The sequence below is a fragment of the Heptranchias perlo genome, chromosome 24 (assembly GCF_035084215.1).
Source record: "Heptranchias perlo isolate sHepPer1 chromosome 24, sHepPer1.hap1, whole genome shotgun sequence".
Lineage (NCBI taxonomy): Eukaryota > Metazoa > Chordata > Chondrichthyes > Hexanchiformes > Hexanchidae > Heptranchias > Heptranchias perlo.
Window position 1 is genome coordinate 34,657,271 of NC_090348.1, and position 15,478 is coordinate 34,672,748.

Below are 15,478 nucleotides of genomic sequence, written 5' to 3' on the forward strand. Positions count from 1 at the left end.
TACCTTAGCACTCGGAGGATGCATCATCATTGTTTTTTTCCTTTTCTAATTTTTTCCCCCATCTTTGCTAAAGGTGTTAACTCTTGCTAGGATTCAACAGCATGGGTGGGGCAGCTCTCCGATACCTTGTCGAAGTAACTTTCCTTCATGTGTGAGCCTAGCCAGCAAGATCGGAGAGGCTATTTCACCAAGAAAGGCATCACAGCAAATTCCGATTCTGCCCTCAACCGACACCCACAAAGACGTAGTTTCCAAGAAGGGTCACTTAACAGCAAGCAGGCGCAGCAATCCTGGCAGGTGTTTCTCTGGCCCAGGAAGGACGAACTGTAGTACCAGAACTATCGCCCCAGCTAAGATCCGCTAACTCACTGGTGACTGGAGAGCAAACCAAGGAACTTCAAGTGTGTCCCATTATAAAATAATACAGGGCTGCTTTTAGTATCAATCAGAAAAAGTTCCATTCATTTCTCTTAATGTACAGTTTACTTCAAAGCTGCAAAGTGCATTGAGTTTATGATTTTCTTGTAGGAGTAAGGAATCTGCAGTATGCTGCAGTGGGTTATTGCCATTCTAATGTGAACTGTAGGATGAAGTGTATTTTTTTTCTCCATTTGAATGATGGGTTGTATAGTGCATGATGATCTGGAGATAAGGAAGTAATAAAGAGCTGAATTCAAAATGAAGCAGTGTTACCACAATGCAATGTTTGTTTGGCGTGAATATTTTTTTATAGGCACGTGCTATGTGCCCCCATGGGCATCTTCTAATAGATGGAGAATTGCTAAAGAAAGCACAAGTGCTGCGGGGGAGTGAGAGCTGGAGTTAATAACACAGGGAGGATTTGCAGTTCAGTAGCAACATGATTTGGGGCCTGCTCTGACACAGTGGATGTTTCTGGTCAGACATATTATTGTGCAGCCTCAGATATTGGATGGAAATGTATGTGATGCAGTTTTAAAACATTTTTGTACAAGAATTTCAGCTGTGAAGCTCATGCAAGAGTTACCTGTGAAACCTCAGGGTTATATGGAGCAATCTGTGCTTTATGCTAAAATATGTAAATCTTGGAGTTGTTTCTATTGCATTGGCTTTAAAGATAAAATATAGTAAATAAAGATTAAAGCTGTGTTATCCCACAGACTTCCTTTTTCCTCCCTCCCCCCACCATGCATATTTTTTTGTTCTCATCAAGCTAAGGTTTCATCATGCTGGGGAGTAAAACAATTACTATGTCAGGCACCCAGTAGCTCCACTAACCACTCCCAGGTCAAGTATGGTACAGCTCAATGCTGAGTAAACTGCCAAACAATGTCTTTCTGCCCCAACCTCACAAGGGTGCCCCTTGTTGCTCCTGTTGTGACACATTCCATTTCCCACATGCATCACCTTTTGAATGAAGATGCCAATTTAATGCTTCTCTAATGGGCAGTTTTGAGCTGAGGGCCCTTGCTCATGGGAATCCCTTCTAGTTTTATGAAAGTTTATATTAAAGGACTCTACCAAACTTCCTGTTTTAAGTTCTGATTGATTTAAATTTATTTTATTTATGTAAAGAATCTTACAACACCAGGTTATAGTCCAACAATTTTATTTGAAAATCACAAGCTTTCGGAGATTACCTCCTTCGTCAGGTGAGTGAGTGTGGGACTCCTTGAACGTTTCGCATTTATAGTCAGAGAACAATACCTGGTGATTACAGATAATCTTTCCAACTGCCCGTTGTCAAGGCAATCAAAGTGTTCAGACAGAGAGGTGTTACCTACAGGACCACCGAATACACAAACGGCCAGAACACAAGACAGAGAGAGAGAGGGAGAAACATCTGAAAGGAAGAGAAAGACAGAGAATGACCCGTTGTATTAAAAACAGATAAGCTTTATTCGCTGGTGGGGTTACGTGTAGCGTGACATGAACCCAAGATCCCGGTTGAGGCCGTCCTCATCGGTGCGGAACTTGGCTATTAATTTCTGCTCGACGATTTTGCGTTGTCGTGTGTCTCGAAGGCCGCCTTGGAGAACGCTTGCCCGAAGATCAGTGGCTGAATGTCCTTGACTGCTGAAGTGTTCCCCGACTGGGAGGGAACCCTCCTGTCTGGCGATTGTTGCGCGGTGTCCGTTCATCCGTTGTCGCAGTGTCTGCATGGCCTCACCAATGTACCATGCTCCGGGGCATCCTTTCCTGCAACGTATGAGGTAGACAACGTTGACCGAGTCACAGGAGTATGAACCGTGCACCTGGTGGGTGGTGTCCTCTCGTGTGATGGTGGTATCTGTGTCGATGATCTGGCATGTCTTGCAGAGGTTACCGTGGCAGGGTTGTGTGGTGTCGTGGACGCTGTTCTCCTGAAAGCTGGGTAATTTGCTGCGAGCGATGGTCTGTTTGAGGTTGGGTGGCTGTTTGAAGGCGAGTAGTGGAGGTGTGGGGATGGCCTTAGCGAGGTGTTCGTCGTCATCCATGACATGTTGAAGGCTGTGGAGAACATGGCGTAGTTTCTCCGCTCCGGGGAAGTACTGGACGAAGTTCCAGGGAAGTATTTTATTTATGTGAGTGAGATCAAGTGGCACTGACCTCCACCCACAGTACTTATCCCTGCCAGTTGGACACAGAAGCACAGAGTGGGCATCAGGCTGATTTGTGATCAAAATTTGTAAGTAAATGGCTTGAGCTCACTCACAATGTTTATTTTTGTTTTACTTTTAAAACTCTTGAATACTTTTTAAAGTTTCAAAAAATGCTTTATTTCATTGTATCTGAATGCACGAAGCATTCATAACAAGATAGATGAATTAATGGCACAAATAGAGATAAATGGGTTTGATCTAATAGCCATTACTGAGACGTGGTTGCAGGGTGACCAAGGTTAAGAACTAAATATTCCAGGGTACTTGACTGTTCGAAAATATAGGCAAAATGGAAAAGGGGGGGGGAGGGAGGTAGCCCTGATAATAAAGGATGAGATAAAGGCAGCAATGAGAAAGGATCTTAGCTCAGAAAATCAGGATGTAGAATCAGTATGGGTGGAGCTAAGAAATAATAAGGGGCAGTGGGAGTAGCTAACAGTAGTTATAGTGTTGGACAGATTATAAATCAGGCATTTATAGGAGCATGTAACAAGGGTAATGCAATAATCATGGGGGACTTTAATCTTCATATAAACTGGGCAAACCTGATTGGCAAAAGTAGTTTGGAGACGAGTTCATGGAACGCATCTGAGACAGTTTTCTAGAACAATATGTTGAGGAACCAACTAGGGAACAGGCTATTTTAAATGTAATATTGTGTAATGAGACAGGATTAATTAGTAATCTTATAATAAAGGATCCTCTGTGGAAGAGTGATCATAATATGATAGAATTTCATATTGAGTTTGAGAGTGATGTAGTTAAGTCGGAAACTAGGGTCTTAAATTTAAACAAGGCCAATTTTGTAGGTACAAGGGGCGAGTTGGCTAAGGTAGATTGGGAAATTAGATTAAAAGATATGATGGCACATAAGCAATGGTGAACATTTAAAGCAATAATTCATAATTCCCAGTGAATATATATACCCTTGAGGAATAAAAACTCCACAGGAAAAATGATCCAACCGTGGATAATTAGAGAAGTTAAGTATAGTATTAGACTAAAAGAAGAGGCGTATAATGTTGCCAAAAATAATAGTAGGTCTGAAGATTGGGAATGTTTTAGAAATCAGCAAAGAATAAATAAGAAATTGATTAAGAGGGAGAAAATTGAATCTGAGAGTAAACTAGCAAGAAATATAAAAACAGATTGTAAGAGCTTCTACAAGTATATAAAAAGGAAGAGATTAGCGAAAGAAAATGTGGGCCCCTTAGAGGCAGAGACAGGAGAAATTATAATGGGGGAATAAGGAAATGGTAGAGATGTTAAACAAATATTTTATATCTGTCTTCACAGTAGAAGACACAAAAAACATTCCGGAAACGGTGGGGAACCAATGGTCTAATGAGAGGGAGGAACTTAAAGTGATTAAGATTTGTAAAGAAAAAGTATTAGAAAAATTAATGGGACTAAAAGCCGACAAATCCCCTGGACCTGATGGCCTACGTCCTAGGGTTTTAAAAGAGGTGGCTGCAGAGATAATGGATGCATTGGTTTTGACCTTCCAAAATTCTCTAGATTCTAGAATGGTCCCAGTGGACTGGAAGGTAGCAAACATAACCCCGCTATTCAAGAAAGGAGGGAGAGAGAAATCAGGGAACTATAGTCCAGATAGCCTGACATCAGTAGTAGGGAAAAGGCTAGAATCTCTCATTAAGGACATAGTAACAGGGCACTTAGAAAATCATAATATGAATAGGCAGATTAAACATGGTTTTATGAAAAGACAATTGTGTTTGACAAATCAATGAGAGTTTTTTGAGGGTGTAACTAGCTGGGTAGATAAGGGAGAACCAGTGGATATAGTACATTTGGATTTTCAAAAGGCACTTCATAAGGTGCCACACAAGAGGTTGATATACAAGATTAAGGCTCATTGGATTGGGGGTAATATATTTGCATGGATTGAGGATTGGTTAATGGACAGAAAACAGAGAGTAGGAATAAACAGGTCATTTTCGGGTTGGCAGGTTGTAACTAGTGGGGTGCAACAGGGATTAGTGCTTGGGTCTTAGCTATTTACAATCTATATTAATGACTTAGATGAAGGGTCCGAGTGTAATTTATCCAAATTTGCTGATGATACAAAGCTAGGTGGGAAAGTAAGCTGTGAGGAGGATGCAAAGAGTCTGCAAAGGGATAATAACAGGCTAAGTGAGTGGGCAAGAAGTTGGCAGATGGAGTATAATGTGGGGAAATGTGAGGTTATTCACTTTGGTAGGAAAAATAGAAAAACAGAATATTTTTTAAATGGTGAGAAATTATTAAATGTTGGTGTTCAGAGGGATTTGAGTGTCCTTGTACACAAATCACAGGAAGTTAACATGCAGGTACAGCAAGCAGTTAGGAAGGCAAATGGTATGTTGGCCTTTATTGCAAGGGGTTTGGAGTACAAGAGTAAGGAAGTCTTCCTGGAGACCACATCTGGAGTACTGTGTACAGTTTTAGTCTCCTTACCTAAGGAAGGATATACTTGCCTTAGAGGCGGTGCAACGAAGGTTCACTAGATTGATTCCTGGAATGAGAGGGTTGTCCTGTGAGGAAAGATTGTGTGGAATGGGCCTATACTCTCTGGAGTTTAAAAGAATGTGAGGTGATCTCATTGTAACATATAAGATTCTGAGAGGGCTTGACAGGTTAGATGCTGAGAGGTTTCTTCCCCTGGCTGGAGAGTCTAGAATGAAGGGGCATAGTCTCAGGATAAGGGGACGGCCATTTAGGACTGAGATGAGGAGGAATTTCTTCACTCAGAGGGTTCTGAATCTTTAGAATTCTCTACCCCAGAGAGCTGTGGATGCTCAGTTGTTTAGTATATTCAAGACTGAGATCAATAGATTTTTGGACTCTAGGGGAATCAAGGAATATGGGGATAGGGCGTGAAAATGGAGTTGAGGTTGAAGATCAGCCATGATCTGATTGAATGGCGGAGCAGGCTTGAGGCCTAATCCTGCTTCAGTTATGTTCTTATGTTCATAAAATTTAAGGATATACACAGTTCAATGTAAATATCACAATTACATTTCAAAACAACAAAATACAGATCGTACACACTCCGATCCCATCATTACAATTCAAAACAAAGTACATATCTTCTAATACATGCCGAATAATGCAAGGTGGGATGGCCTTAAACGGTGGCTTTTCCCCGTAGAGTCTTTGTGTAGGCCACACCTTGCTTCAGCGCATCCCGCAGCACGTACTCCTGGACCGTGGAGTGTGCCAGTCGGCAACACTCGTTCATGGACAGCTCCTTCAGCTGGAAGACCAGCAGGTTTCGGGTGGACGAAAGGGCCTCCTTCACCAAGTTGATGGTCTTCCAGCAGTAGTTGATTTCTGCCTCAGTGTGCATCCCAGGGAACAGCCTGTAGGGTACAGAGTCCTGTGTTACTGAGCTGTGGGGGATGAACCGGGACAGATACCAACACATCTCTCTCCACACCTTCTGCGCGATGGGACAGTCCACCAGAATACACTATATTTAAAACTAGAGGCTGTTATTCCATTTATTTTAGAGGATTGCAGCCTCTGGAGGGAGCCCTGGTCTCGGGTAGCACTGTACTGTAAACGAGGTGACACACGTGCATCTGAAGATAGGCCACACCACCATGTCAAGTGATTTGTTTCGCTGCCTCCTTGGTAAAGCACTGGCTGTGGTAAAGCCCAGTAGCTGCCACTGGCATCGCCAGCCCTCAGGAGCATCATTTGGTTCTGGCTGCAAGCAGCCTGGGAAGTATTTTACCACTACTGGTCTATGGAACCTTCCTCTTAACGTGTTGGGGGAGCGAGGGTGGTGGGGGGGAAGAGGAAGAGACCTGTGACCTGTGAGGAAGAGCCTTGTGGCTTGTGCATCCCCGATTTCCTTTGCCCCACCATTGGCAGCTGTGTCTTCAGCTATCTAGGCCCTCAGCTCTGGAATTCCCTCCCTAAACCTCTCCGCCTCTCTATCTCTCTCTCCTCCTTAAAGACGCTCCATAAAACCTACCTCGTGGACCAAGCTTTTGGTCACCTGTCCAAATTTCTCCTTATGTGGTTCAGTGTCAAATTCTGTCTGATAACATTTCTGTGAAGTGCCTTAGGACGTTTTACTATGTTAAAGGCACCATATAAATGCAAGTTGTTGTTGTGCAGTTGTACTGATTTTACTGGTCTCCAAATCTACCCGTAGTGTAAATGGGATAATTTTGGCACGACGGAAAACCGGTCCACTCTGTGCAGCATAAATACAGGATGTGTTGGTGTGGTGGAAAATGCAACTTTAAGTGTAGTTAGTGACTAATATGAAAAAAAAAACTTATCTGGAATCACAGTTCTGCACACAACGTGTGCTTTCTAATCTATCTGAGTTGCTCCAAAGCACGTGTATGAACTTGGAACATTGGAACACTACAAGTAACGTGGGGTTGGGATAAAATTGCTGGAGCGTGTAAAAATCCTTTCATCATCAATATAATAGTGCAAAGTAAGCACCTTCCAGTCATCCTTTTGTGACCTAATAGCAGCGGTTTGGATGATAGCACTTTCCCTGTGTTGAATGCACTGCGTAAGACAGGGATCATTTGTCAGTGAGCGTGGAACAAACATAGCTCCAGGCATGTTATACAGAGAGGAACAGAGGAAGACTCCACCAGGAGCGGTGTGCAGTGCTGGGAATTCAAGTTAGGCAGGTTGATATGGAGAAGATCACACTGTGGTTAGCGTGGCCTTTTTTTACGTGGGATGCTTGAAAGCTGAAGAAAGACGGACAGGCAGCAGGAAATGTTATGAGGCTAACACAAAAATGGAAGGTCTTCTGTCTCCAATGCGTACAAAGGTAGGTAAATTAAATAGCGTCTGGAGCAGCTACTGTAGCCTTGCAAAAAGAGTGGAAGTGCAGGCATGTTAGTGTCAATAGCAGTGGAAAAGCTGCTTCACTGAGCTTTTGTTTTCCCAGAAATCGCTCTCCCTTGACTGTGGCAGTGTCGCTTTTTAGCAGAACGTTATTCTAGAAAGAGTGCACTGAGAGAATATTATCGCTCTGTGAATAGAAGTGGGAGGTTTTCTAAATGAGGACGCCTGCTCAATAGACAGCCATGTTTACACTTGCTTTTCATTTAAGCCATGAATAGCCTCAGAAATGCCTGGTACTGATCAAATGGAAAACTACCAACACAGTGTAGTCGGGCTTTTTCTTCTGGTGACGAGAAGCTGAACCGTAGGGGGGAAAAGTAAACAAGAGCTATAAAGAGATTCGTCGCAAATGCTGACAGAATGGCCCTGTTATGATTTTTTTTTTGAAAGAGGAGAGAGAGGGAGACTTGAGTTTCATGGAACAATCTGTATGTGAAGATGTTCTGTTAGAAGAAATAAATTTTAAACTGGAAAGTGGGGGGCGGGTGGAGGGAAGGCTCTCTCAAAGACCTAGAGTGCTAATTTTCTTTTTGTTAACACATTTCTATCAAGCAGTGGAGAGATAGTAACACCTAGCTGCTCCAGTGTCTTGAAAATTGTTTCTGAAGGTTTAATTTCTCTTACGCTGCTGAGGTGCCTGTATGGTAAGTTTTTTTTTTAAAGTGTGGGTTTTATTCATTCCGAATCCTTTGGGAATGAACTGTTGTAGCCTGTTGTGCAAAGCGTTGAAAGCTCATTGATTTAGGAATGGTGTTAGAAGAAAAATTGTTACTTGGCTCACACATAGAGTGTGAGTGAATCATCTGTTCCCTGCTACACACGTAGTGGCTCACCGTGGTAATACCGGGAGACACTGCTTTGAGTTCCATTGCCCAGAATGTGCAGCCATGTTGAAAAGACTGTAAATCTTGCATTGGCTTTTCATTATTTTGATAGTATGCAGATGCGGTGGAGGCACGCTCTGTTTGCGTGAAAAAATACTGAAGGACTTTGACAGCAGATCTCTGAATGATTAATGTACTGTTTGAGGCACCTGGTGACTTCCTTTTCCAAGGGTTGTTACTGCACAGCTACTGTTCCACAGCAGAATGTTTAAACAGTGAACTGTGCGGTTATGGTAACGGGTCTAAACACTGCATTGTGCAAGTAGGGGAGGCTGTATGGGCATAATGTTTTTATTTTCCTGTCAAAAAGACTCTTGTTAATACACACACACAGTCGAGATGATTACAAAGCCATGATCTGTTCTCAAAATGTTTAATAACTGCACAACTGTTTGATTATCATAGCGCCTTTGTACTTTGTGAAATTTTAGCAATATAGTCTCGACCAAATAGTACAGATACCATTCCAGATTTAATAAAGCAATAAAAACTAGACTGAAAATATATGTGAATTGTAAAAAAAAACCTCCCTCAGCTGTGAGTTTCAGACAATAAAATTAAAATTAACTCTTTGTTGGTCAGCAGTCCCTGCTTTTCTAACTGAATGTTATTTTCTGCTATGCACTTATTTAAAAGCAGAATGAATACCATTCTGTTTTTTCATGTATTTGTTCACAGAATGTAGCAAGTAATTCCAACAAGGTTGATGTTACACATATTTATTTTGAATTCTTAATTCCGTCGGGGGAAGGGGTTGGAAATTTCCTTTGTGCTTTAGCTATAGCAAAATCGTAAACCCATTTGTAAAGAACATATTTACAATTTCCTTACACTTACTTTTGCATTGGATTATTTTCTACACTATCCGGCAGTTCGATTATGCCACAGCTGATGTCAGTTGGCCACTTCTCAACTCTGAAGATAGTTGTTCGGAAAACACAGGGACTGCATTGGAAGCATTTGAGGGAACATGCACAATTTGTTGTTTATTCTTCACATACATTCCCTGATACAGTAGGTATCACACCAAAAACTTTGTAGTAAAGCATCTCACTTACTACTGTTAGTACCTTAGGAACAGGAGTAGCCCATTCAGCCCCTCGAACCTGTTCCGCCATTCAATTAGATCATGTACCTTAACTCCATCTACTCGCCTTGGTTCTGTCTATAATCCTTAATACCCTTGCCTGACAAAAACGTATCAATCTCAGTTTTGAAATTTTCAATTGACCCCCAGCCTCAACAGTGTTTTTGGGGGAGCGAGTTCAAGATTTCCACGACCCTTTGTGTGAAGTAGTGCTTCCTGACATCAACCCTGAACGGACTAACTCTGGTTTTAAGGTTATGGACTCCCCCACCAGAGGAAATAGTTTCTATTTACCCTATCAATTCCTTTAATCATCTTAACACCTGGCCCTTAAGTAACATAGTTGAAATAAGCAATAAAACAGTTACATGGTATATAGTGCGATGCCACTAAATTATACATTAGCAGTTTGGAATCTGGAGCACGGTCCTGATGTTTAGCTGCTGACCTGGCCTGTCTCTCTAAGGCCACTGCTTGTAATAGGCAAATGTAGTTACTTATAAACAGCTGATGTTTCAGGCTTCAGAGCCGTGACTGGCTTTCTGATGTCTGGTGTGTGAAGGACATGTGCTAAATGTAAAGCTTTTATATCTATGATATATTAATAGTCTTGTGTATAGGGCGCTCTTCCTGTAAGTCATATTTTATTGAAAACACCCCTATTGTTGTAAAACAGCTGCCCTCCAAATTCACTGCCTGAGATCGGCTACTATATTAAAAGCCTTCAGTCTGTTACACTTGTTCTTCACAGTTAAAAAGTTAACTTTTTTTTATTATAGTTACCTCTGATTGAGTCGTCCGGTCTTTGTTTCCATTCTCCACAGTATCACCAGCCTGGGGCCTCTCAAATCAGACGTGCGTCTGTGTCTTTTCCTTCAGCCCTCCAGCTGAAGAAAACCCTATAGCCCTGATCCCAGCCATGACCCAGGATTGAACTTCAAGTGTTTAATATGCTTTTGCAATATAAGCACTTTATCTGCTTTAAATAACAGAGGCTTCACAGATCAATGCTGGGAAAGGCATTTTGGGAATCCCAGCTCTCCACCAAGGAAAGCCTTGTAACCACAAACATTCTCAGGTCACAGCTTTAATGGTCATTCTCCTTCATTCCCCTGTCCCCTCCCAAAATACCACCAAAGCCTAGTCCCTCCTCCAAATGCTCCTCATCACTTCCAGACCTCAAGAACCTCTTTCCCAATCATCCCAGATCCTCACACTCCTCTCTCCAGTATTTCTACATCGTGACCTTTCTCCTCCTTGCCATAATTCCCACGGCCCCCTACTATTGGCACAAGACTTGCAGCACTGCTGTCCCAATAGCCTCAGGGCCCTATCCCCCATCTGCTACTCCCAAACCTGTCATTACTCCAAAAGCCCTAACATCTATTCCAGTGTTGCCAGACCCTGTAACCCTCCTCCCCACTGTTCCTAACCCCCAGGGATTCTTCTCCCAGTAATTCCACGCACCAACATCCCACGATCACCCTCCACTGCTGAAACATCCCACCACCCCGCTCCCACCATTTCCACATTTCCAATACACCATTCCCAATCCTGGAACTTCTCTCCTACTACTCCCTCATCGAAGGACCTCCCTCCTCCGTACTCTCACACCAACCCCTCTCACAGCTGCCAGACCCTTACCACCCTCCCAAAACTAGAAACTATATGACCCCTCCTACCTACTTGCAACCTGAGACCTTCCTGTGATCTTGAAGACGTAACATTGAATGCATAGCTAAAGAAACATAATAACAATTGTGGTGCGTTGCCATAGGGAGGGATCACTGGAAGGCAAGTCGCCACCGAGCTAATGCAATGCGTACCCTAGCTGCACATTTAAAACAACTTAGGCAAATACCTGGGAGCAGATTGTCTTCCCCTCAACTTCTTAACCACTGTAAGTGCATGGCCTGATAAGGCCAGAAACTGGGGAAAAGAAATAAAAACCTTGAGAGGATAGTATAAATAAAATGACGTTTATTGATTTTCTGAAACACTTGAGGGTTTAATCCCACTATTTTTACACATCAAGTTAATGCGTTTACATAAATGCCTGTTTGCGCTAATTTAACAACATCTGTATTAAAAGTAGTGCAAAAAAGAATTTATGACGGCTGTTTAACATGTCCGACAGAAATCGATTAGGAATTAAAGCCACAAATGTTCTAATACACTGATGTCTATCCAGAATAATTGCTGTACAATTCACAAGTACTTTAGCCACTGTATTTCCTCAACTTTATCAGTCTTGTAAGTTAACTTCAGTACTTTGATTATGGGAGATCAGTTTGCAAAGTTATGAATTCTATTACATAAAAGAGAAGAAAATTCAATGTAATATTTTGGTAATATTAATCTCTCCATATTTTTTCCTCTTCAGCTTCCCCCCGCCCACCAACCCACCCCCCCTCTCCAGAACGTGTTGGCTCCTTGCCCGTACAGTTCCATGAGTGCCAGTCACTCTCCAGTACTATGCCCAAGTGGGCAGTATTCATGGATGAGCCTCAATAATGAGTGTCTTCAAACTATTTGGCTACGGAGGGCTGTGCCCAGTCTTGTCCTCACACAACGTCTACATGTACACTTCCGGCAGGGGTCACTAGATGGTGATCAGGAGCCAGAACCTCTGTTCCTTCTCCTCCGAGCTCAGGGTTTCTGAGGCCAGTTGTGGTGCTTCTATTGCTTCCACAACTGCAGTCAGTTAACAGAGCACAGACTAGGAATCAAACCTGGGGGTCCTTCCTGGTTTACACGGCTCACCCACACTCGTGGATAAATTCACGGAGCCATCGGGAATGCCTGCAAGCTCTTTATCTTTAACGCAGAGATCTAAATGTTAATTCTCACATTTAGTAGAAAACAAATCTGTGCTACAGATTATGATGCCCGCTGACAGCATAAAATTGATCTCGGAGAACAGAAATTGTTATTACATTATACTGCATAATAGACTCAGTCAGACCTAGTTATGAGTATTTAATGCTCCTATACCTATGGATTAACATAATTGTTTTATTAATATGTATGAGATTAAACTCAAAGTAGGAAAATATGATAAATAGCCTGCGCAGTTACATAAAATGAGGTTTTTAAAGAAACTGACAATGAATTTTTACTGAGGTACTGACCTATATGGTTCACAATTGAGGACTGTAAAAAGAAAATATTCTATTTCTACTTCACATGATTTTTAAAAAAAAAATCACAAAATGACATTGTTTATAATACCACAATAACTGCTGTAACGGGAATAGATCCTTCGCTACATTATAAAGCTATTTTTACAAGTCTTTCTCCTTTCTGCTCCAGTTTTTTTCCCTCGTCTCCTGAAGGTACTGATTTGTGTGGAGTGACGCATTTGTACGGGCGGTCTAGCTCTCCAGTACCTTGCCCAGCTAGCCTGTCTCCATAAGGGAGTCTAGATAGTGAGTGTTGGCACGCTATTGAACCATGGCAGAGAATCACAGCCAAGCCTAATCATGTCTTCACCTGACACCCACGCAGTTATTTCCTGTTAAGAATCACTGAATGGTGATTAGGAGTGGGAACCTAGCACATTATCTCTCTCCTTCCTAGCCAATCACAGCACCCAATCTGAGATGGTCCTAAGCATATACACACTAAACAGTGCACTTATTTAGGCATCAGAGGAGCTGTTAAATATTTATTTATATCTTGAGATACGTTGCATTTTTCGGGCCAACTCCCTCCACTAGCAATTTGCACACATCTTTTATTTCCAATAAGTTAAATATTTATCAAGGTTTAGAACACGATTATACCTGAAGTAGAAGACAACTGTTGATAAAGCTGAGGACACTCTCAGTGGCGTCTCTACGTGCTGATTCACCTCTTTCTGTTGTGAGCTTGCCTTTGTTTTCCTCAACTTGATTATCTCCATAGTTGTTCCCAGGTCCTGTACACAGCTTTGAGCCTAGCCACCACCTGCTGTCAGGCATGGTGCATTGTTGTCCTCTGGGGAGTGTACCATGGACCCTCAAGCACCTACACACCCACCTCATGGAGCAGCATATCCATGTCACCAGCCAAAAAAACAGGGATTCTGTGCTGCTCCATTACTTCTCCAGAGTCTCCATTTTGGGTTTTCTTCACTTTGTTTTTTGGCTGTCACTTCTCCCTTCCAGTACAGCCTGTTTTAAATTGACCTTGCGCATAGAATTGTTGCCCCTTTAAGGCCGGCATGCTCTTTAGATTGCCTGCCCCCTTACAAGGCACAGTCGGCAGAAGGAACTCTAAATCATTATTTAAATATGCTGACCCTGAAACTAACCAGAATCCAGCTCAATGTAATTTGGATGAGTGGAGAATCTACCCTATCAGCTATCAAATGTAACTGGTCATGTTGGCTAATGTTGAACTGAAATTGTGGCATTGTTTGACCACATTTGACTCTTCCTCAGAGTTTCACCTGTGTGAGGGCGAGCCCAAAACAATAAAGTTTAAACATGTTGAAGTGGAAGGCATGGGGTTAATTTACCAAATGGCCTTTTCCCATCCATACTTTGCCTTGTTTCCAAGGACGTGAAAGTAAGCTTTGAGGTACAGTTCATTTATAATTAGTTTATGGGCACTAATTTTTTACATGTGGTATATAAAGATTGCTTCATGGAAAATCTTGAATGACTATTTCCACTCACCAGGAAGTCTTAGTATTGTGATTGGATTTCACTTGTGGGAATATAAATAGTCCATTGTGATGTATCCTCTGTACACAGCGCTAAAGAAATCATTAAATTGCACTTTTCCTGAAGGGAAAAGTCTTTCTAGCCCGTTTGGGTGGGACAGAAGCAGCTGTAAAAAAAATTTTTTATTCGTTCATGGGATGTGGACGTCGCTGGTGAGGCCGGCATTTATTGCCCATCCCTAATTGCCCTTGAGAAGGTGGTGGTGAGCTGCCTTCTTGAACCGCTGCAGTCCGTGTGGTGACGGTTCTCCCACAGTGCTGTTAGGAAGGGAGTTCCAGGATTTTGACCCAGCGACGATAAAAGAACAGCGATATATTTCCAAGTCGGGATGGTGTGTCACTTGGAGGGGAACGTGCAGGTGGTGTTGTTCCCATGTGCCTGCTGCCCTTGTCCTTCTAGGTGGTAGAGGTCGCGGGTTTTGAGAGGTGCTGTCGAAGAAGCCTTGGCGAGTTGCTGCAGTGCATCCTGTGGATGGTACACACTGCAAGCCACGGTGCGCCAGTGGTGAAGGGAGTGAATGTTTAGGGTGGTGGATGGGGAAAATCATTTCCTGTGTTATGCAATTCACCATCAGGAGCCTTAAGTGCATCAGAGTCAGCTAGCTACAAATATTTTGAAAATTATTAAACAACGATTATTATTACTTGTTTTTCAACCATTGTCTATTGTAATCGTTGCTAAGTTTTAAACTGCTCTTCCACTCGTCCATTCTTACCTGATTCTGCTATTTTTTTTCTCTATTTGCTCATTTTTTCTAAGCTCCCAGCATCCTTCGGGCACTTTCTGTAGAGCTTCCAATCATCGCCAGTATCTTTGGCACGCTTGAAGGGATTTGTAATTACAGTTTTACATTTATAATTCTTTTTGAAAAAAATATTTATTTTGATCTTTTTATCCAGAGTTTTGCTCCGTTTTGAAAGAGTGGTCAGACTATTGTAGTCAAATGGTAGAGCAGATTGAAATATGAGAAGAGGAGACAGTGTGACACTGCCTCCGCTCGCTGATGTGCCTCATATTGGATATGATGAGTAACTTGCTAAGTAAAATTGGGATTTGCAGCCTAGTTATCATTCAGCACATTAAATACGTTGAGTCATCAGCTCCTACACTTCCATTTAATTATCACTGGGCTATATCTCCTTCAGAAAAACATTCTGTCTGTCCTGTTAGCCAAGGTATCCTAATCCAATCTATTATTGAATGACAGATTGGTTTACAATCATTTGCGATATTTTAGTAAGGTTCCAGTTCAGTTTGATAATCCATAACCTTTAACTCTTAGTCAGAACT

At 42.2% G+C, this 15,478-nt stretch overlaps 1 protein-coding gene across 3 annotated transcripts in view; it reads left to right on the forward strand.

Moving 5' to 3' along the window:
• frmd4a (FERM domain containing 4A) overlaps window positions 1-15,478 on the forward strand; it is a 521,753-nt gene that overhangs the window by 167,820 nt on the left and 338,455 nt on the right. The window contains exon 1 of one of the 3 annotated variants that reach the window (XM_068005051.1): window positions 7,137-7,431. The exons of the other annotated variants lie outside the window; for them this stretch is intronic. Coding sequence (XP_067861152.1) covers window positions 7,399-7,431 — 33 coding nt within the window. The 5' untranslated portion in view covers window positions 7,137-7,398. Of the gene's footprint in view, window positions 1-7,136; window positions 7,432-15,478 lie in introns of those variants that run through there. 3 annotated transcript variants of the gene reach the window in all.